Raw genomic sequence first — 23,649 nt, forward strand, 5'->3', positions numbered from 1 at the left:
TATATGATTTTGGGACCCAAATCTCCATCTATAATAATATTATAAGCATTTTCAACCTTTTTCGACTTAAGCGTGAAAGGTCTCTCAAATGGGTCAAACCTCAAACTTCAAACTAACAAACTGACTGTATTTGTCAGGTTTCCATAGGCATTTCCTCTTGAACAAATATTTATAAATTACCGCAAAATCATGGTTAGCACTCATACATACCTCGAGGAGAGTCACAGTCACCACATAAAGGTTATCATAGACAACACCTCCTCTGGAACTAGGAAGTGGCGATGACGGTTTCAGTTCTTTCACTGAGTTTTTCTTCTTATCAGTTGTCTTCTCCTTTACAAAAACACCTGAAGTTGAAGCGACACTGGAACCTATTACAGGTATTATAAGTCCTTAATTTACGTATTTATGCATGCATATTCATGTTTATATTAATGCATTTAGCTTAGTTTAGGATAGGTTTTGGAAAGATTTCACTTGTTTGTTCATGATTTATACAGAGATAGGTTTGAAATACATAAAAGCTCAATATGAAGGAATATCAGCAAGGAACAGACCAAAGACAGAAGAAAAGACCAAATTAGGGCAAAATCATTTGTCACGTTCGTGGCATACCTGTCCCGAACGTTACATGCCTTAAACACCGACATTGACAGAAAGCCATCTGTCGCGATCGTGACAGACAACTTTGCCAACTTTGCATGGCAAAGCAAAGTCACGAACGTGACACTCCTATCATGTTCGTGACCGACGTCTTCACTGCAAAAAGACATTATTCTTCAGTACAAATGTATCTCTTTCAACCTAAATCATCCTTCTTCTTCACCACAGGCTGTGACTCTCCATAACAACACTTGAAGAGTTATCATCTTGAAAAGACACAATCATTCATCCACTATAAGAAGGATACTTCTCTCTCCATTCAATGGAGACAATATTCAATACAATACAACAAGCAAGAAGATAAAATACAGATCGATACGCTGCAGAGATAAACTAAGGATATCAAGATTCTATAGTGCCTAAGCTTTTACTTCCACCATTGAAGGAAGCAAGATCAAGAGACTCACTTCCTCGAGATACAAGATACAAAAGAAGAAGACGCCCAGAGGCCTGGCAACCTTATAGAGACAGTAAAAGGATTCACAACCCCTATACTCTCATCTGTTACAGTCTTTATTCTTTGTATTTTTTTACTATTAACACTTGTTTATCAAAATCACAATTCAATCCAATGCAAATTATTCTATGTTCATCATCAGATTCTATTACTGCTTTTATGAATATTCTAGGGAAATTCATTTAAGCAAGACATAAGAATAGTTATCATTTTATGAAGTTAGAAGAGATTCAGTTCATAAAAGGATAATTGTATCACATAATCCACTTGATACGTTTTTAATTCTTAATTCCAATTCACTACGATATGTCGGGTAATTAGGATTATCTATCTAAAAACATTCAAGTATTTAATCTCGGATCGAGAGATTGGATTGAATACTCCTATCTGATACAACTGCAGCAAGTTTGAAAAGTGTTTTCAGGTTTAAACTTATCAAAATCTGTATGTATCCCGGCTATACACGGAATAGAAACTTAGGAAATATAATTTAAGTATTATTATCATTCTTTTAAACAAAACTATTTACAAATCTAATTATTTATTCTCTATAACCAAGAGAAAACGAATTTATAACTTAAATCTGTTATAGTAGTTAATCAACATTCTCTGTGGGAACGATATTTTATTATTACTACAAACGGAACCGTGCACTTGCGGAATTAGCCTAACAAGGTATCATAGCTTGCTCTATGTCAGCTTAAACTGGCTAATCTTTCTCAACTCGAAGGCTAAGCGTCGCACAAGACTCCCCAGTGGACATAAAAAAAACCAAAACAAACTCTGAAAATTCCAAACAAAGGGGGGATGGAACACCCAATATAATAAAGAAAAACCAATAACGCGCAAAAGCAAAATGGAGTAGAGAAAGAAGTAGATAGAACTCAGAACCGCCTTCGTTATTAAAGAGAATGATGAGAACATGTCACGAAGTTCCACCGAAAGGTTGTTGATAACACGACCCTCGTAGAAACGAAACATTTTTAGTGAAAAAAGCAAATTGAATAGAAAGCAATCAACACAAGCAAGAAAAATAGGCTATATAATAGAATGTGGAAGACCAACTATCACTGTCATAAAATAGTCATCATTAATAATAGACATGACTCTTCGTAAAGGCGGTTAACGTTTGAAAAAGTAGTAAACATATTTGAAAAGACATCATTGTTAGCAAGACATGTGTCTGAAAAGTAACAATAAAAGGAAGAAGCTCAATACTCAACCATCACCCCAAGGTTAGAATCCACCAAACCATGATTACCACAAAGCCAACAAACCCATGCCTCCCAAACAAGCTTGCACCAAGTACCTCACGGCGAGTGATTGGGAGGGGGGCTTTGATCAAGCATCTGGGTCCAAGCTCATGAGAGCTTCTGAATAAGATAGTTCACAAAGGCCCAAAAGGTCCAAAACACGCAAAGGGTCTCCCTAGTCGCCAATAAACCTATTTGACGACCTATTTAATAAGACACAAGAAAAGGGTATAACAGACATTAGGCACACAATCAATGTCTTCAAATACAGTTGAACAACCATCAACTAAGGATCATACTTTTTTCTCTCTACATTTGATACGTACTTCCTCTACTTATCTTTCACTAATCTGATTGTCGAAGTATCTTACAGGAACCGTTCCATCCGCAAGTTGACCGAGCTCAAAGGATTGGATATTGTTCAGTCTCATTACCTCAATTATCGAATATTCCTCACAAGTGGGAGTGTATTAAATAATATCTAATCAATCTCGTACCACAAAATAATTTGATTAATATTATTTGCCTTTATATTGATTATTTATTAACTTTTAAATAAAAAGATTACTTTAATATTCATTTAGTTTTGAATTTTAATAATTTTAAAATTAAACTCCATAATAAATTTAAAAATAGTATAATTTTTAGTTTCATTATTTTTTTAAGGGATAAAGTGTAAAAATACTTTTAACGTTTACAGGTAGGAGTACCCTTACCATCTAAAATGATGCAATTTCGCCCCTAACATTAGTAGTAAGGAGTAATTTTACACTTGATATTGTCAGATTGGATCAATTTAATAAAACAAGGCTATGTTGTTCCTTATTTTACAAATTGCACGTAAGTTGATTTTTTAAAAAAATCATATTTTTTGTGATTTAATAATAGAATTGAAGATTAAGATTTTTAAATTTGGTGAAATATTTGAATTTTTTTTATCCAACTTGTACAAAATACAATATATTTTTTGTTTTTTTTTTAATTTTCACGTTTAATCGTATGTTTGTGATCTGCTACTGATGAGTGGTAAAATAACACTTATATGAAATGCAGATGACAAGATTCATGACCGATAATATAATTTGATGAATGATTTTTTCAATTGACCCAACTTGTCAACGTTAGGGGTAAAGTTGCTATTGACTGTCAACGTTAATGGTAAAATTGCTTTTAAATGTAAACATTAGAGGTATTTTTGCATATTATAGTATTATATTTAAATATTTTGAAAAGTATAAATTGGACAAGTTTTTTCAGACAAGTTTTCTAATTTTTCTAGTTAAAAGCAGTATTTGATAAATGTAAAATTATTTTCTTCAAAAGTTATTTTCAGAAAAATATTATAATTTGTAGCTTTTGAAAAAATCAATTTTCATAACTTATTATAAAGTTTTAATTGGGGAGATCCACCCAAACGTATCTAACGAGTCTTGAAATAAGAAATCGGATGAACTAAAGAAAAGATAAACTTTTATTTTTTTATAAAAATAACCATAATTTTTAATATATATATATATATATATATATTAATGGGAACTTATCAACTTTTTCTTAACCCACACTACTTTTTTTCTCACGAGAAGTTTTATTGGACAGAATAATGTCAAACTGCTCTCTATGTTGCTCCATCAAAAGTGGTGGAATGAAAAGGAAAAGAATATTTAAAATATATATATGTTTATATATTTTTAATTTAGATTCACTTTGTTACGATTATTTTTCATTTGACAGTCAACTGAACAAAGCAACTGGTCAAGCTACTACAGAGCCAAAATTGAGCTAATTTAGAAATTTAAGCTCAAATTTTTTTTAGGGACAATATTGAGAACGAATAGTAACTTGAGGGGCATATTTGATACTTAACCCCCCTAAAAACCCTAACCCCAATACAAATACGATAGTCGACGCCGCTGCTGCTTTTCTTAGACGCAGCAATTACACCTGAGTTAGGGCTTCCGCATCTTCTCCAATGGTAAACCTAGTTTTCTTTGTTCTCCATCTCATCCGATGAAATTGTCTCCCCGTCTTCTGTTCAAAGATCTGTTGTTGTATTTACTTTAAAAATGAATGAATTCTGCAGGGTAAGGGAACCGGAAGTTTTGGTAAGAGAAGGAACAAGACCCATACCCTCTGCGTGAGGTGCGGCCGTCGTAGCTTCCACCTCCAGAAGAGCCGGTGTTCTGCCTGTGCTTTTCCTGCTGCTCGCGTCAGGAAGTGTATGTATATTCTATATTTTCTCTATCTTATTACTTGTTTATTGTTCTTCGATAATTCGATGCGATTGGCTACCAGTTCAATGATTGTTAGGTTTTTATTTAGTTTAAGCTCATTTGTGTATTATTCGCCTATGGGTATAATATTGTATATTAGATTTTGTATGCATGGAATTGACTGGATCCGACATTAATCCTCTCATACGAACTAATTCGTGTACTTGAGATGCAATTAGCCTAGTCTAGGAAAACACATCATATGCACTGGATTAAAGGTTCTGTCATTCTAAAATTAAGGTTCATTTCGCAAATATTCACTTCGAGTGTCACAAGAGGTTGGGATAATTCTTTTACCACATCTAAATTTCCATAATGAGAGTTTTTTCCGTAATTGGGCATTTCCCTCCCCTCTACCCATGTTCATATTGGGCATGATTTGTTATTTTTCAACATTGAGCTACACAGTAGAGTTTATGCATATAATGGAAGAGATTTTACCCCAATTTCTATTTCTTCAATTGGCGACTTTGTTCTTTTTCCCCTTTAAGTATGCATGTGTGGTAAAGCAGCTTGCTTTTCTGTGGGGTTCATTTTAGCTTATGCAATTGCAATATGGGTTTGTCTAAGTCATTAAGTTGGTAAACAGTACTATTTTATTCTTTCAGATAACTGGAGTGTGAAAGCAATCCGAAGAAAGACAACTGGAACTGGAAGAATGAGGTACATGCGTCATGTTCCTCGCAGGTTCAAGAGTGGTTTCAGAGAAGGTAAAAATTTAACTTACTTTTTTATTTTGTATACAATTTTCTTAGAAAAGCTAGGTATTTCTAGTAATTTTTACTTAATTTTGGATTTCTCTTTTATATAGGCACTCAAGCAGCACCTAGGATGAAGGGAGCAGCGGCAGCATCTGCTTAAGTTGTGAAAGAGGCTTCCTGACATCAAGTGCTTAAATTTTTTTGGACAAATTTTAAGTGAAGATGATTTGCTCAATGTACTTTGCATTTGATGCTTTGTAGTCGATTTTTAGTTTTCTTGGTCTGCAGTTTTGAGTTTGAGTGATAACTTTGGGAACTTGTATTGTATTGTTCTAACATTAAATTTTTTTATTTACTGAGTTTACGTAGAAGGGGCACAAGTTTACTACTTTGGTTAATGTGACAAAATGAAATATATGGAATCCATATTCTTATTGAGCCCTGTTTCTTCCGGGTTAATTCGTTGATAATGATAGTGGGATGCATTTGTAGTTGAAGTCTTAGGGCACCATTATCTGATAATCGTATACATATGGTTGTCGAGGAAGACAGTGATCACCAGGCAGCTTCTAATGGTTTGATATTTTCATTTTAACTAATAATATATATTGTGTTGTCTATTTTAACTGCTGTAAACGTGATGTTAGGGGATGACTTGTTAATCAGAACATCAAACATATTTTCTCTATCAAGTTCTGTTTGGTAAAATACAAAATTTGCCAATTAAATTACAAATGATAAAAGGAAGAAAATAGCTTTTCATTAATTCTTTATACCACTAAACTCAGTATTTACATACTTCCTCCAAGTATCAAACGAGAACCAAAAACCAAACTCAGATCTATGGGTATCTACTGAAGATCTTTATGCGATCAGTGTAAATGTAGGAATTAAGATCATTCCGCAAAGATAAAGACAACTGAATTTTCTGCTACGCCTGAGACAGAAAAATTGCCAGGTGGAAATGTGTTCAACCATGCTATATACTTGATACTAGTATGCGATCGCTTAGCTTGGCTTAAATTCACCAAATCTATGCATTTCTTCATGCAACTGCCTGAAGACATAATTCATTTCTGGGAATGCCGACAGAAGCAGCAGCTCAAGGAGGTCAAAAGCCAGTTGCTTCACAAAAACTGATGACTACATGCGAAAAAACAGCCATGGCAACTTTGTTACTTGAACAGCAAAGTATAGTAAAAAAAAAAAAAAAAAAAAAAAAGAAGCTATTACTTAACTGGATCAACCTTTAAATTGAGAATGCAAATAGTGATCTATTCCAAAATATTCAATGAAGCTTATGCAAAATCATTAATTATCACCTACTTTTCCAGTTTTATATACGAACTATCTAAATTCACTTCTATGAGAGTTACCTGAAGAAAGAAATATAGATCTTTAGCACATTGCTCATATTCCTTCCGACCAACAACACCTACTATAGTTGCTGGTGCATTATCTGCATCAAATCATAGGATCGATAACCATACTTAGAAATCAAAACTGACTACTTGCAAAAAGCCAGCTGAAAATTGCGTGAATATCACCCATCACATGCGAAAAAATGACATTACCAATCATCAACTCATATACAAATTTGGCACGTCGTTCTGCTTCTTGTTGTTGCTCATCACTCAATCTCGGAGAAGATATTTCTGCAGGTTGCCGGCCAAGAGGTGAACTCACTTTAGGTGGAGGTGTATCTACAGATTGCTGGCCATTAGGTGAGTTGTTGACGGATGCCTGTCGTCTCTTTGGGTGTTTGGTAATGAATATGCCATCGGGCCAAAGTATCTATATTTAGACCACAAGGAAGCAATATTGGTTGCAATAAGAGAACATACATCTTATTTTCCTTAAAAAACCTTGTAGAAACAAGACCAAATCTAAAGAAGGTATCAGCTAGCAATGAATGCAGACATGACAAATTGGTAATAAGAGCTCGGTCTCTAAATAATGAAACCAACAACAAGCTCCAGAAAATGATAGATGAGGCTCATTCTAAGTGCAAAAGAGTCAAGAAGATGTGATTGTACCAAATGTTTCTAATTTAAAACCTGGAAGTCAAAATTACCCAGTAAAACAACCAAAAAGAAATGTATATATTCTCAAACAATTTAATCACCTTTTTAACCTCACCCAACCAATAATATCTCTGATGTGAAAAAGAGTACATGAAAATGTAAACTATATGTACAAGGATTCAACTACTGCTTTTATAGTATTATCATGATCATAGGCACACATGGAAAACATGGGAATATGCTTAATTTGTACCTTCCATTCCTACCACCTTCCTAGTACCATATTACCTTAAAAAAAGAGAGAAAAAAAGGCAAAGAAGGATAGAACACAGGTGGAGAGTATGAAACACACACCACAATTGCCAATCTAAAATATTGTTATTATTAACTTCCTCAAGAAAAAAGAATCAAGACTGTGAGTGACATCCAGATTTAAAAATAGGTATGATTAACTTCCTCAAGAAAAAAGAATCAAGACTGCGTGACATCCAAATTTAGTAGTTACAAGATGGACTAGTGTATAGATACCTGCTCAACCCGCTTGATCCCTGAAGCAACCACTGAACCTGTACGCAGAAGCTGGATTTTCTCAATCAGCCAATCATCAAAGGCATCACCCATTCCTAATTGTAGAATCTGTTTGGCCACCCAAAATGCTTTCCTCCTGTAGAGCACATAAGATAAGTGTTTAGCAGCTATGATCAATCTATCATAATCAGGATCTAATTTTATTAGATATGAGAAATACCCAAAGAGACATAAGTTCAGAGTACCTGATCCATCCTCCATCCTGAAGCTGGAAAATGACATCTACCAAATCTAATAGAGGAGCAGTTAAATTTGGTGGCACCCACTGCAAGCAAAGTTAAAATAATCAGTGCTCTAAATTTTCTTAACATTTTATGGGTGTAGCTTGAGTCTTAACTCAATCCTAGCCCATTGTTTTAACTATCTGAGCCATTTCTTCTCCGCTACCATAGATCATATAGTGAGAGAATTTTATTAGAAATTTTTCTCGGGCAACAACATTCATCTTCACAATGATTCTTAGAAGCTATGACATCTTCAGTGATATTTATCCACAGTTTACATGATAATACTAGATCAGGACTTACTTCTGTAGGAACTGTAGGATCAGTGGAAGCATCATGAAATGACTCTGCAGTCTTTTCTACACGATCCGCCCGACTTCCTTTCACAGTCTTTGCTGAATTTGTTAAAGATGATGTGTTTCTTGGAGTATCTGAATCACTACCTGAGCCCTCAAATGACTTTCGAGACTCCATACCAAGCTTTTTACTTGGAGAATGAGATGTGAATTTTGGAGAATGAGATACGAATTTTGGATTCATCCTTGCCCCATCTGCACCATTATAATGCTTTGCCTGCAATGTAGATTTCTTGTGTTCTGTGCCTGACTGTTCCGTCTTATCAGATAAGTAATTAACAACAGGCCCAACCAAATTTGAAACCATTTTACCCTTTTCCGATGGCTTGTCATCAAGGACAACTAGAAATACAAGGACAGTAATAATCAAAACAAGGGGGGAAAAGGAATATATTACATTCTGAAGTGTAACATGCTTCACCTGACAACGTTTCGATGATGGAAAAGGAATTTGAAAACACATACGTCTGCATTAGAAATTATTAATATAAAAAGAGAGAAATAACATGAAAAAGGAGAAATAGACGAATATTCCTCCACTTCAGACCCAAATGTTAATACGATTAATAAATTGAAAAAAAAATACCATGAAGAGGAAGAAAATGTAAACCTGAGAATCGACACTAAGAAAGTCCCAGACTTCAATAGAACCTGAAATTCTAGGAAGTTGCAGGAGGTTCTGAAAAATAAAGAAATAAAAATAGTTGTGAAACAATAAAAAAAATAGGACATATGGACATCATAGACCACATAACCCAGTAAAATGTAAAACGCATAAGAACATGTACCAGTTGTCCACTAACCAAATATTTACAAGGACAATTCATCAGAAGGTAAAAAATTAGCATTGTTAAAAATTATATTCGATAGATTGGTCTTTCCCAGAAAGAATAAAATAAAAAGCTTCAAGCTGCAAATTGAGTTAGCATGCAAGTTATAATCAAAGCACCATTGGAAATTGTTAATGTTGATAGATTAGGGAACTAACAAAAAAAGATTCCCAATAATAACTTAATTTTAAATCATTTCTGTTGATAGAAAGCAGATAAGATAAAATCTTAAACCTTTAGATATCTGTCAAGCAATTTACAACGTTCTTGGATAACAGGCATGTCTGAACCTGTTGAGAGAAAATGTTTTGGCGGCAAATGAAGATTATACTCTGGATACTCTTTCAGGCGCCGGTGTAACTCCTCAAAATGACGAAACCTGTAAGCAATAGAATTCAGTCACATGAGCTGTACAACTTAAGAAGTAGAAATTTACAATCGTCTATTGTATTCTTCATTAGAAAAATTTACAACATCAAGGACAGAACAAATGTATAAAACAATCAATGGAAGGAGAAACAAAAACAAAATTGATGAAATTCAAGGCACCTTCGTTTGATTGACCAGCTATTACTATTTACATCTGTAACAGAAATAGAATAAACAGCAAATGTTCTAGAGGCACTCTTCACAATATTTGCACCCAGCACCTGAAAATAGGATTTCATCCTTTAAACGAAAGCAAAGCAATAAATCAACCAAAATGGATAAGTACTGGGTTTTCAAGTTTAGTACCTCACATCTCAACTTAAAAAATGAATCTACCATCAATGAATTTTTCAGAGAAGTTGAACTATCATTTTGTGGAATATAAACAGATAGTGAAGATGAACAAGCAGTTGCTCCACTGTAAACTCTATCTAAACTTTCAGCATCAGAATCATCACTAGAAACATCAGGTTTAGCCAGTCCTTTTGAACTAAGTATATCCTGCCCATCTCCAGACAAAAAGCTAGTCCTCTCGATCTCTTGCCAAAGAAGCCCCTTCTGAGCACTTGTTCTTGACCTTTTCCTGCCAGGCTGAGCACCAGCTGATCTTTCATAACGAGCCTGGCTTCTACCAGTCTTCTTTGTACCATGGCGTCCACGATTTTCAAGAGGATGATGAATGGGAGAAACAGGATTTCTGTTTGTTTTACGATCCCAAACTTTAGTTCCAGGATCATCAAGACCTGTGACACTGCTTGGATCTTCCTGTGTGTCTTCCTCTTCCGAAGTATAAGGACTCACGCTACCTGATTCACCACCATCTACATGCATGAGGCCATGCTCATCATCTTCATCGGAACTATAATCTTTTATGGTAGCTTGATGAAAACCCGAAGTCTGGCCATTTCTAAGAAGAACATGATCAACTTTTTTTGTAATATGCTTTTCCACAGGCCTGGAACTCTTTGAATGATCAACTGTAACAGACTTATTCACAGAACCCTGTGACACTTGTTTACCAGGCCAATTTTGACTTTCTTTATTTTTGTAGTTTCTACCTTTCGCCCACATATTGTCAAAATTTTCCGGTGCAAGGGCTGCAGTCTTTCTTCGAGAAAGCATGTCCAACATCTCGCCAAATTCTCCTGAATGATGATTTTGAACCCCTCCATCCTTACTTTGCGAATTCAGTGGCAATGAGCTCCATGAACGAGAGGATCGCGTATCAATTGAAAGCAATGGATCTTTTGAGAGATGAGTTCCATTTTCATTACCTGTTGCAGGAGAAACTGTTTTGGACTGATCAACTTTCAACTGAACAAGTTCAACACCAGTAGCAGTGGGATCTAAAATTCTAGTAAACTGATCACATGATATCTTAGAAGATCCATTGGGTTTGGATTGCGATGCCGCTTGTGCTGTAGCAACTCCTTTATGTGTCTTAGAAATGACAATAATTTCAATCCTTTCATTTATAAACCTGCCCAACATGTTGGAGGAACAAAATGTTAATTTAGGATTAGAGCCAAATAGAAACTAAGACACAAACATAAGGAATAACTACCTTGGACTAGCTAAATTTAAGACTGGTCTCATCACAGCACAAGCAAGAAGTTCGCGGACTATGTAGCGGAAGACAGAGCACTTCAGATCTTCTGGCCTGAACGTGAAAGAAATAAGACCATCCATCACATGCTGCAAAACCTGGAAAAAATTGGAAGATCATCTCAATAGAAGAAGTAAACAACGTCCAGGAATAAACCAGTAACCCTTGGAATTTAAACCCATAGCTTGAACAAGTTTATCTAATCTGAAAATTGAATATTAATTAAAACACCTTGTGCTCTGATTCAGTAGAAAATAAAGCTGGGTGCAATCTGTTCTCCGCAGCGAGGACACGTTGCAGCTCCTTGTCTCGCTGTTCAATAGAAAGTAATCCAGGCAGGTTCTTTTCAATCTTTGCTTGACTAGCTCGAAAAAGCTCCAAGTGGGTGGAAATGAGATTAATAACATCCCTGTCATCCTAGAAAATTAGTTTCCCATGTAAATAGCCTGGAAAGAAAAAAAAAATGTACGTAAAACAACAGGAGTCAAAGAAAGAATAACAACCTCATCAAAAGATCAAAAATATTTATATTTCTCAGACGAATTGAAATTTCCCCAAGAACACCATTCACTATCTGCACCAGTTCTTCTGGACCTTGTTGATCAGGTGTTAAGCGAGAGTACCAAAGATCTGTCACAAACTCAGAAACTAAATGTCTAGTGAAGTGATCAATTGCACCCTCAACAACAGGGGAATTGACCTTCGTTTTCCAGTCAGACTTTTCAACAACCCTATTATTTTCAGAAGTGTTGTTTTGAGATACTGTGTTTGTCGAGGAAGGTTTATTGTTGTAAGTGGCAGCTTTTCTCCGCATCTCATAATCTAGGGAAAAGTAGCGAAGGAGAATGATTAAGGATGCAGCAGCAGGCAAGTTAACCCAAACTGAGGAGCTTGTCACTGAAAAAAGAGAAAAGTAATGGTCAGTTGAGATTCTCTCCCTTTTCCAGGATCTCTCACCTGTTCAGGGTACCTAATTATTATTCCATCTTTCCATAGAAGAATGGGTTAGTAGCTAAGAAGTACTTACAACACAGATAACAATGGAAGAAATGTTTCTAGTCAGCCAACTGGCTAAAATAAGAACACAATTTATAAGCATTTGAGGTAGGTGCAGGACTCAATGTAATTCAATTCAGTCTCTATATATGAAGTATAATGCAGGTCATAATAACTTCTGAAATAATGCACTCGCAAATCAACCTTCTAGACAAGAAAATCAGCTGCAGTGCTTATGCGGTGGAACTATTAAAATATTAGATCCTTGTGCTTCTCATAAACAACAGGATACAATACTAACCACAAAACGCTATTTAGTGGAAGATTGAATTTATATTCTTTTAAAATAAGTAAAAGATAAACATAGCACTAAAACTCTTTTTACATTCCCTGATTCTAATGATGTCTGTTCTCTGAAATAACTTGGTCGGTGCAGCATTAAATCAAGTTGCACATCCAAGATATTACATCCCAACACATACAACATTTGCCTCAAAAGAACTCAATGATTGAAAGAGACAACATTACACAGTTATATAAAATGAATTCCTAGAGTATGTGCCCTATGTAGATTAAATGGATTTCACTTCCACGTTCATTCAGAGAACTGACAAGCAGAATATGTTTTCCATTGAGGAGCTGCAGTCTGCAAAAGCGTGGACAAGCAAAGCCCCTTTACCTGCAGCTCTTACAAACCACTGACATTACTTTGAAATAAGATAAATAAAAAATTGTTATGCCTAGACACCTCAGCGACTAGCAAACATCCAAACACAAAGGTTACTCTGAATCTGGATGAACTATATAACTCGATTACTAATTACTAAAAAGAAGTTCATAGCTAAGAAAACAAAACATAGCAAGTCATGTCCTGATGTCCCTGACTAAAACTGTAACCACGCTTATTGCCCTATACAATTAACTATGTATAAATTGTATTCCTCAAACAGCAAGTAAAAATCAGAACCAAGACATAATTAATTAGGTATTGTAGTTTAGCCGAAGTGTAAAACGATCACTGAAACGCTAACTTATGAGAAACGGGCTTTGGTTATTATTTATTTTGATCAAACGAGAGGAATCAAGAACTTATTATGAGCAGACGGAAATATCCATAAAGAACAATGATAGAGAAAAGAAAGATCTTAAGCTGGAAAGAACTCATTTGAACTCAAATGCTTCAAAATAAATTCATAATAACGATTTTATACAAATTCGACTAAAACTGACATACTTACACGACATGATATAGGACAATCCAACAACGCAAATAATCAAAATGACAATCCTCTTCTTCCCTTCCTCCACTAGGTCGCGCACAGTGACTTGCCTAAGCGAGTTCATTTTGGCATTCACCGAGAAGAAGAAAAAAAATATGTCTGGTTCTCCGAAAAAGAAAAACCAGAAAACAATCAACAGATCATAATACCAATCTGAAGATTTCTCTCTTTGTCTTCACAACAAAATTGGAATTGAATCATCTTCATAAAAAAATCAAAGAATGTGAAATTAAAAAAAAATTAGGGCAAATTGGAGGTGATGGGAGGGGAATCAATGTATTGGATTGAGAGAAAGCGTGAAGAATCGTATAGGAAAAGGATAACTGACGAATCGAAGAGGAAATTCAACGCAAGGACCGTTAGGTTTATGCTGTTGAGCAGGGCGCGTGTAAGTGAGAAACTACATTTCGTTCTTCTTCTTCTCACTCTTTTCTTTGTATGAGTTTATCTGTCACTTTCTTCCTTCTTTCTTTCTGTATTTCGTTTGTGACTGTTTCTGGATTCCTTTAATTTTTACTTATTCATTCATATATTTCGGCTCGTAATTTTTTTAATTACACAATTGTGTTTAATTAATTTTCACTGAAAATTAAAAAAATGTATATTACTTTTTTTAAGGAAAAAAAAGATATATATTACTTTGGGATAGGCTTAAAGCAATTTTTGACCCTTGACCTATCTAAAATTTGTGCATTTGGCCACTGATCTATTATTTGGTCACATTAGGCCCCTGACCTATCAAATTAGATAAAATTCAACCCATAATGAATGAAAAATTAACTTTCTTAGAAAATTAACAGCAGTCACCAATACAAAAACCACACATGACACATAAATAAAATTAATTTTCAACTAGAGATGGCAACAGTAACTATTTTACACAGTAAAAAAATCCTAAAAACTTTTTCTAGTGTTCCGATAAAGTAAAAATTAATTTTATTTATGCGTCATATGTCCGCCGGTTAGGAGAACCGAAGAGTGGCAAAGGGATGTAGTGGTGAGGGGTAGGGGAAGACCTAAGCAAACTTGGAGGAGGGTGATCGAGAGTGATATGAGTTTATTGGGAATTGAGGAAAATATGGTAGTGGATAGGACGGAGTGGAGGGAGCGAATCTGTATCGCTGACACGACTTGATTTTCACGGTTTTATATGATGGTTCATGTTAGCCGACCCCGAATCATTTCGGGACTAAGGCTTTGTTGTTGTTGTTGTTGTATGCGTCATATGTCATTTTTGTATTAGTTACTGCTGTTAATTTTCCAATACAGTTAATTTTTCATTCAATATGGGGTTGGATTTTATCTAATTTGATAAGTTAGGGGCCAAATATAACCAAATAATAGGTCAGGGGCCAAATGCATAAATTTTGGATAGATCAATGGCCAAAAAGTGCTTTAAGCCCTTTGGGATAAGGTGTAAAAGTGTCCTAACGTTTACAAACAGGAGGAATTTTACTTTCAATGTCTAAAATGGTAGTGGATAGGAAAGAGTGGAGGGAGAGAATTTGTGTCGCTGACACGACTTGATTTTACGGTTTTATATGATGGTTCATGTTAGCCGACCCCGAATCATTTCGGGACTAAGGCTTAGTTGTTGTTGTTGTCTAAAATGGTGCAATTTAACCCCTACGATTGACCGCCAAGAGTAATTTTACCCATAACATTGACAAGTTTGGTAAATTTCAGACATTATTACAAAGCAAAAATATTTTATTCCATATTCTGCACAATTGCATGTAAGTTGATTCTAAAAAAAGATTTCATATTTTTTGTGATTTAATAATACAGTTGGAGATTAATATTTTTAAATTCGGTAAAATATTTGAATTTTTTTATCCAACTCATACAAAATACAGTATATTTAAAAAAAATTAAAAAATTTCAAGTTTAATCATATATTTGTGATATGTTACTAACGAATTATAAAATGACGCATATTGAAATGTAAATATCAAGATTCGTGACCGCTCCAATTGATCTAATTTGTCAACATTAAGAGCAAAATTGCTCTGGCTGCCAAAATTAAGATTAAAATTATATTATAATTACATCATTTTAGACGTTATGATAAAATTGTTTCTAAGTGTAAATATAAGTGCTATTTTTGCACTTTATCCCTATTAATTTTAAGGGTTGAGTAATTGTTATATGTATTATTGAGATATTAAATAAATTACATGATTTTTTTGAAAAGAATATAATTATTCAGTTGAGAAAAGAAATATAAGTAATTAAAAAATCATAATTCAGTAATAGTAGATAGTGTTTGAAACTGTTTTTTTTTACAACAACGGAAAACACATTCCGTCCAAAATCAATTTTAGATTTTTTTTCTTCTAAAAAATAATCTATGATCTTTCAATGAGTTAGACCTATGTGATAATACAAAAAAAAAAGCTTTTTTTCTTTTTTATAAAGAAAAATACGATAACACTCATATACTGTAGCAATATATCACAATCATACACATAGAGAAAATTAGAGAAATAACAAAAAAAAACTTTAAATAAAGTATAAATTATCAAGATAGTAGATTGATAAAAAAAAAATTTCAACAATAAAAAAAAGTAAAGCAATGTAAAAGTACTGACTTATCTTCCAGCTAAAAGACGAAAGAAAACCTCAGGATTTGAATGAAAAAGTTAAAAATTTTATTGGCTCGTGAATGTAAAACTTGATTAATAGATTGTTGCATTTAAAAATAATATTCCTTAATAATTCAAAAATAATTTTATGTCTAATAAGACTGTAGAAATAATTTTTTAACTACAATAAAATATAATTTTAAATATATGAAAAAATAAAGTGCTTATAATTGAATTTGATATTTACAGAATTAATGTGCGTAAGTATAATGTGATAAAGTTTAAAAATACATCTAATATAGATAACTAAAAGTTATTTTATTCTTCTCTTCAAAAAAAAGTTATTTTACTTCTAATGTCATAAATGATATAATTATATCCTAAAGTTTAAAAATTGAACCAATTTTATCATTTATACAAATCTGAGTTCACATGTATGTCATTTTATAACTTATTAGTAATAGATCAAAGATAAGTACCACAAACATAAAAAAATGTCTTGAATGCAAATGTGCCATTAATATGGCGTAGAACACAAGATAATGTTATTTTACTTTTTTTCATGTGTATACAGAATTTTTTTTTATGTGGTAATGCTAATTGATAACATGACGCATAAGTAGAGTGCATATAATTAGATCATGGTTGTGTAATGTTCTGTTAACAATAACTGAAATTTGACTTAATTTTTAAATGTTACGAGTAAATTGACAAACTTTTCAACATTAATAAATTTATCAGTTATGACGTTAGAAGTAAAATTATTAGAGATTTTTTTTATAACCAATGAGTAGAATAATAAAAAACATTAAACAACAACATCCATAACAATAAAAGGTAAAAAGGAACTCTAGTAGAACTTGAAAAATGTTGAGCGTCGATCCCCATTTCAGAAACTCGTATACTAGCTTGTTATTGTTCCGCTTAGCACGAGTAAAGCGCAATTCATGACTATAAAATGCCTTGAACAACCATGTGAGATTTGCGCTCATGTGAGATTTTATAGTCAATATTGTAGCCACAAAATAGTTATAAAAAATCCATTGGTCAATATTGTAAATCCAAAATAGTTATAAAAAAATTTATTGGTCAATTTTTTTAAAAATCCATATTTGCCCTCCAGCCACGCCAGCAAATAAACAACATTTTCACCAAATCCGTAAATAGTGTAACAGAATAAACCATAGTCCTGTATTTGAAAAGAAAAAAACTACAATCCTATTTTTGAAAAAAAGTGAAACCACATGTTTTTTTATTAAATTTACCCTTATTTTTTTAAAAATCCATATTTGTCTTTCAGCCACGGCAACAAATAAACGATATTTTCACCAAATCCATAAATAATGTAACGGAATAAACCATAGTCCTATATTTGAAAAGAATAAAACTATAGTCATTTTTTCTGAAAAAAAGAGTAAAACCACGGTTTTTTTTTTTAAATTTACCCTTTTTTTCTTATTCCTCTTAATTAGGTTTTTGATATAATCTCTACAGTACGACTGCAATTTCTTTTTTTTTTTTTTTTTTGAGACAATACGACTGCAATTTCTGAATGTAAGAGAAAATGATAATAAATTTCAAAAAGTGTAGTTAGTATATAAATAAATAATCAAAAGTTGTAAAGCTATATTATTTTGTTAATATTATATTATTTTGTTCATATAGGATCACCTTGATTAATTGAATGATTTAAATTGGCTTTTAAAATTGATGTAAAGAGTCAATTTAGTATAAATTAATTTTTTGTAAAAATAAATTTCAGATATTAAAATGTGAATATAATAAAATGTAAGTATTGAAAATATATTATATTTGAGGACTAATTTGATAAAAATTGCTTTAGACCAAATTCACGCTTCATCCCAATTTTAAAGACTATTTTGTCCTTTTTATTCTTAATTAATTAAATTATGCAAATCTTGTGGTTGTTTTAGAGTTGGGTTCCACGTGTTTGTTGGCTTTGGTCCCTCTTGTCTTTTCTTTCGATTTTTCTGTTTTCTTTTTTTTTAATGAAAAATTTAGGAGTAAGGTGTATTTTCAGTTCAAGGTGACGGAAAGCAATAGAATAGAAGAATTTACCAATTTGATAAAAAAAAAAAAATTACCAAAAGATTTACGTATTCTATTTGTGAGGACTTTTAATAGAACCGCTGAAATCCAACCTAAAGAGTGACATAACTGTTTCTTTTTTACTAAGGTTAAGGTGCAAAAATACCCCTAACGTTTTGGATCAGGAATAATTTTACCTTTAACGTCTAAAATGGTGCAATTTTACCCCTAACGTTGGAAGCCAAGAGCAATTTTACCCCTAACGTTGATAAATTGGGTGATTTCAAACACTATTATAAATACAGATATTTTTGTTCATTATTCTGCAGCAATTGCATAATAATTCGTTCTAAAAAAAGAATTCATGTTTTTTATAATTTAATAATAGAATTTGAGATTAATATTTATAAATTCGGTAGATTTTTTGAATTTTTTTGTCTAATCCGTACAAAAAGACAATCTATTTTATTATTTTTTTTTTTTCACATTCTAACGAATGTTTGTGATTTGTTACTGATAAAATGACACACGTATGAAGTGTAGATAACAAGATTTATGACCGAGAAGACAGTTTGATGAATTATTTCTCAAATTGACCCAATTTATGAACGTTAGGGGTAAAATTGCTCTTGACTTTCAACGTTAGGGGTAAAATTGCACCATTTTAGACGTTAGGGGTAAAATTGCTCCTGACCCAAAACGTTAGGGGCATTTTTGCACCGTAACCCTTTTTACTACTATTATGGTTCACGTGTAGTATTTTGCGATTATTGGATTCATGTCCTATTAATTTTAAGTTAGTATATAATAAGTAAAATCTTAACTCAATTTAAATTTTTAATATCATAATTATCTATATATATATTAAAAGTAGGATACTAAGATTGCTGATTTGGCAAAATTTTAGAGTTTAAGGTTGATGTGTCATTTTGTAACTTTTAAAAAAAATATATATATTAATTTTCACTTCACCATTTTACAATCTACACGTAATACCTATTTCATTTATTCAACTGTTCCCTCTCCACTCTTTGAATGTCCGCACTTTGATTAGCTTCCAGTCTCTCAAACTATATTTACGGAAAAACTCACTCCCACTCTCATGATTCATTTAACTGTTCCATCTTCCACAACTACTCATCATTTTCCTTTTGAACTGATTTATCACTGGTGAGTTTTTCTTCCATGATTTTTTTTGTTTGATGCAGGTTTTCCTATTTCTTTGTGATTCCCACCCTCTATTCTATTCCTGCCTTGTTAATTGATAATTTAGGTTTTGAAAATGCTTCTCGGGAATACACGATTCATGCAGCAGATGAGTTTGTCTTTCAATTTAACTCGATTTTGATTTCGGACTCACGATTTCTGGCGTTGTTGGTGAGTTTGCTTCCGATTGATGTCTCTCTCTCTGTATTTCACTGATTTGGTTTTCCTTTGATTATGTATTTCAGGAGGGGTTGATGTTGATTCATTTCTTGGCCGATTCCGACCTGTTATAGTTTGTTCTTTAATCTACAAGCTGGTAATTACTTATCAATCTCTCCATCTTTCACATTGTGATTCATGTTTAATTCATCACCAGGATTATACTGAAGGAGTATAATTCTCTGTGTTTGTTATTGATATCAATTGAAGTATTTATACAGAATACAGTTCACTCTGTAGTGAACAACTATAGTCAACAACTGAACCTATATTCTAGGCTAGAGATAGGTAACAGAATAATTACAGATAAATAATAACTAAATACATAGTCTAATACACCCCCGTAGTCGAAGGGTTCAGAGGGCGAACATTGAGACTATTGCGAAAATCTTCAAATAGTGTTGACGGAAGACCTTTGGTGAAGATGTCGGCGATTTGATAGCGAGAGGACACGTGAAGGACATGAACTTCTCCTTTTGCAACTCGTTCTCAGACAAAGTGAATGTCCATTTCTACATGCTTAGTGCGGTGATGCTGAACCGGGTTGCCTGTGAGATACACGGCGCTGATATTGTCACAGTACACTATTGAAGATTTCTGAATCGGACAGCCAAGTTCTAAAAGCAGATTGCGTATCCAGCATGTTTCTGACACGACGTTTGCAACGCCGCGATATTCGGCCTCTGCGCTGGATCGGGACAGTGTTGGCTGTCATTTGGCGGACCAAGAGATTAGATTGTCCCCTAGGAATACACAGTAGCCTGATGTTGATCGGCGAGTGTCGGGACAGCCTGCCCAATCGGCATCCGTGTAGGAGACCAATTGAGCGGGAGCGGATGCTAGAAGTGTGAGGCCAAAGTCAAGAGTGCCCTGAACATACCTGAGGATGCGTTTAAGAGCAGCCATGTGTGTAGTTTTTGGGCTGTGCATGAACAAGCATATCTGTTGAACTGCGTATGAGATATCGAGTCGGGTAAGAGTGAGATATTGAAGAGCACCAACCAATCTTCTGTATTTGGTGGGGTCATGATAAGCAGAACCAGAAGAGATACTGAGCTTTTGTTTGGTGTCAACAAGAGTGGTGGCCGGGTTGCACGAGCTGAGTCCGGCCTTTGCAATTATTTCAGAAGCATATTTCCGCTGAGATAGGAAGAGAGAGTCAAGAGAGTGAGTCACTGATATGCCCAAAAAATAGTTTAGAGGGCCCAAATCTTTCATTGCAAATTCAGAGTTCAATTTTGACATTACTGAATCCTGAAGTGTGTCAGAAGAGGTGATTAGCACTATATCGTCGACATACAGAAGGATATATGCCGTGCCAGAGCCTTGTTTGTAGATAAATAAAGAGCTGTCAGAGATGTTATTGGAGAAACCGATTTGAATTACAAAATTAGCAAACCGCTGATACCAGGCCCGAGGTGCCTGTTTGAGACCGTATAGTGATTTCTGTAGCAGATAAACATGATCAGGATACCTGGAATCCTGGAACCCCAGTGGCTGATGCATGTAGACGGTTTCAATAAGATCACCATGCAGGAAAGCATTTTTGCCATCTAATTGCCGAATTTTCCAATGTTTAGACAGTGCTATGCTGAGAACAGCATGAATAGTGACTGGTTTAACCACAGGGCTAAACGTTTCACCACAATCAACTCTTGCCAACTGTCCGGAACCATTCCCAACCAGTCTTGCTTTATATCGCTCAAAGGAGCCATTTGACTTTGTTTTGTGCCTGAAAATCCACCAACTACGAATAATATTAGCACATTTTGGACGGGGTACAAGTACCCACGTCTTATTTGCAATAAGAGCCTCAAATTCATCAGTCATGGCTTGTATCCAGTTTGGATCACTTAATGCATGAGAAGGTGTTTTCGGAAGCGGAGATATGGTAGGTTTTGTTAAGGTAGATAAATTTAGCATTCGACGTGGTTTGTGGATGCCATGCTGAGCTCTCGTGGCCATTTTGTGAGTGCTAATGACTTGTAATTGAGGGGAAGATATAGAAGTATCAGAAGAAGTTTGTGAAGTGTTATGGGAGGAGACCGAAGACGAGACAACATACGAATCGGACTGCGTTTGCACTATGCGCGCAGACGAGGAGGCGGACGGACTGTTATTTGAGGACGAGACGGGAGACGAATCGGACGACCTGTTTGTATTTGACGAGACAATAGATTACACGGACTGGTGGACATGACTGGATTGGAGGTGAGACGACGCGGACGACTCGATTGGGCTGGACGGAGTGACGGGTGATGCGGACTACGATACAGACGCAACAGAAAGGGGGGACGCGACAGACTCAGGATCGACGGAATTGGAACGAGGAGTAGGAGTTCGAAATTGGACAGCAGGTAGGAAGGGACTGTCTGACTCGGCAGAAATTTATGAGGGAGACGCGCAATTAGAAGGCGCGTTTGAGAACGGAAGAGTTGATTCGTCAAAAATGACATGACGGGATATGATTATCTTATTTTTAGACATGGCCAGACACTTATATCCTCTATGATTAGATGGATACCCTAAGAAAACACATGGAGAAGAGCGAGATTCAAGCTTATTTCGTGTTTGGGATGGAATTAGAGGGAAGCAAAGGCATCCAAAGACACGTAAGTGGGAGTAGGTGGGTTTCTGTTTATACAGAATTTTGGTGGGTGATTGGTATCCTAGAACTTTGTGAGGATATATATTTAGAAGATATGTTGCTAATTCGAGAGCATGTTACCAGAATTTAAGAGGGATAGAGGCATGATGCATTACTGTTCTAATCAGATTATTGATGGTGTGAATGATGCGTTCCGATTTCCCATTTTGAGGTGAAGTATACGGACAAGAGAACCAAACTTGCATTCCGTTTGTTTGACAAAATTGTTTAAAGGAATTATTATTGAATTCACCCCCATTGTCACACTGAAAAACTTTAATTTCTCTTTCAAATTGAGTGCGAACATATGACCTAAAAATTAGAAAGGCGGAATAGACTTGAGATTTGTGGGCTAACGGAAAAGTCCAAAGAAAATTTGTGTATGAATCTAAAAATAGAACATAGAATCGATGGCCACCCGAGCTAAGAACGGGTGAAGTCCAAATATCACTGTGAATTAAATCGAAAGGCATACAAGCAAAATTGTTGGAGGACTGAAAAGGTAATTTTACCTGTTTTCCATTAATACATGAAGAACAAACAGAAGGATCCTTAACTTTATTACAAGAAATCAACTTTTTATTGAACAGGAAGCCCTGAATGTCCTAATCTATTGTGCCAAATGGCGGAAGACAAAGCAGTAAAGGCAGAATGAGATGACGCGGAATTGTGGGAGCTAGAGGTGACTGGATATAGGGCGTCGGAACTCTTACATCTCATGATAATATTTCCCGTCCGTAAATCCTTCACAGAAAAACCCAAAGGATCAAATTCCACAGAAACTTGGTTATCTTTAGTAAATTGATGGACAAAAATTAGATTTTTGATAAGATGAGGTGCATGCAAGACATTGGTTAACTTTAAAGGATGACACTTACACTCTAGATATGCATTACCAGATCCACAAACAGGCATACAATGACCATTACCAACAATTATATTTTCATTGAGGTTCGAATTGAAATAAGAAGTGAGTGTACCTTTGTCAGCTGTCATGTGTGAAGTAGCTCCTGTGTCCATGTGCCATTGATCAGGAGGTGGAGCAAGTGTCATGGTGTGCATAGCTTCTGCAATATCTATAGGCACATATGATGGTGATTCCATATGAAGGTGTGCTTGCTGCATGTGAGGACGAGGTGCCAAAATACCAGATTGTGACGACTGCCTGCCTGAAGTGGGATAAGGGCATGGAGGAGTCGCCCATTGTTGCGGTGGTGCCCATGGGTAGGTATATCCCCAAGGAGGAAGGGCAGCAGGTCGATAGTA

General features: G+C 34.6%; 2 protein-coding genes across 2 annotated transcripts; one reads left to right on the forward strand and one right to left on the reverse strand.

Moving 5' to 3' along the window:
- Positions 1 to 4,188: 4,188 nt before the first annotated feature.
- On the forward strand, positions 4,189 to 5,782 carry LOC136222332 (large ribosomal subunit protein eL37x). Its single transcript, XM_066009978.1, has 4 exons — positions 4,189 to 4,345; positions 4,454 to 4,589; positions 5,252 to 5,353; positions 5,455 to 5,782. The coding sequence occupies exons 1-4, from the start codon at positions 4,343 to 4,345 to the stop codon at positions 5,502 to 5,504; spliced, it is 291 nt and encodes a 96-aa protein (XP_065866050.1). The 5' UTR covers positions 4,189 to 4,342; the 3' UTR covers positions 5,505 to 5,782.
- Positions 5,783 to 6,082: 300 nt separating this feature from the next.
- LOC136222331 (uncharacterized) lies at positions 6,083 to 14,164 on the reverse strand. Its single transcript, XM_066009976.1, has 15 exons — positions 13,636 to 14,164; positions 11,905 to 12,298; positions 11,633 to 11,810; positions 11,360 to 11,499; positions 10,102 to 11,275; positions 9,916 to 10,016; positions 9,601 to 9,745; positions 9,147 to 9,215; positions 8,958 to 9,003; positions 8,484 to 8,878; positions 8,142 to 8,221; positions 7,897 to 8,032; positions 6,919 to 7,138; positions 6,721 to 6,803; positions 6,083 to 6,487 (listed from the first exon to the last, which is right to left on the reverse strand). The coding sequence occupies exons 1-15, from the start codon at positions 13,739 to 13,741 to the stop codon at positions 6,353 to 6,355; spliced, it is 3,402 nt and encodes a 1,133-aa protein (XP_065866048.1). The 5' UTR covers positions 13,742 to 14,164; the 3' UTR covers positions 6,083 to 6,352.
- Positions 14,165 to 23,649: the final 9,485 nt, after the last annotated feature.

Source organism: Euphorbia lathyris, chromosome 3 (assembly GCF_963576675.1).
Source record: "Euphorbia lathyris chromosome 3, ddEupLath1.1, whole genome shotgun sequence".
In the NCBI taxonomy this organism is placed as follows: domain Eukaryota; kingdom Viridiplantae; phylum Streptophyta; class Magnoliopsida; order Malpighiales; family Euphorbiaceae; genus Euphorbia; species Euphorbia lathyris.

Excerpts from the sequence above, each read along its gene's own strand:
- LOC136222332 (XM_066009978.1), top strand. Across the intron at positions 4,590-5,251 it reads TGCTGCTCGCGTCAGGAAGT|ATAACTGGAGTGTGAAAGCA; the intron begins GTATGTATATTC and ends TTATTCTTTCAG. Across the intron at positions 5,354-5,454 it reads CAAGAGTGGTTTCAGAGAAG|GCACTCAAGCAGCACCTAGG; the intron begins GTAAAAATTTAA and ends TCTTTTATATAG.
- LOC136222331 (XM_066009976.1), bottom strand. The coding sequence starts at position 13,741 with ATGAACTCGCTTAGGCAAGTCACTGTGCGCGACCTAGTGGAGGAAGGG. Across the intron at positions 9,746-9,915 it reads AGCTGGTCAATCAAACGAAG|GTTTCGTCATTTTGAGGAGT; the intron begins GTGCCTTGAATT and ends TATTGCTTACAG. Across the intron at positions 8,879-8,957 it reads CATCATCGAAACGTTGTCAG|TTGTCCTTGATGACAAGCCA; the intron begins GTGAAGCATGTT and ends TTGTATTTCTAG.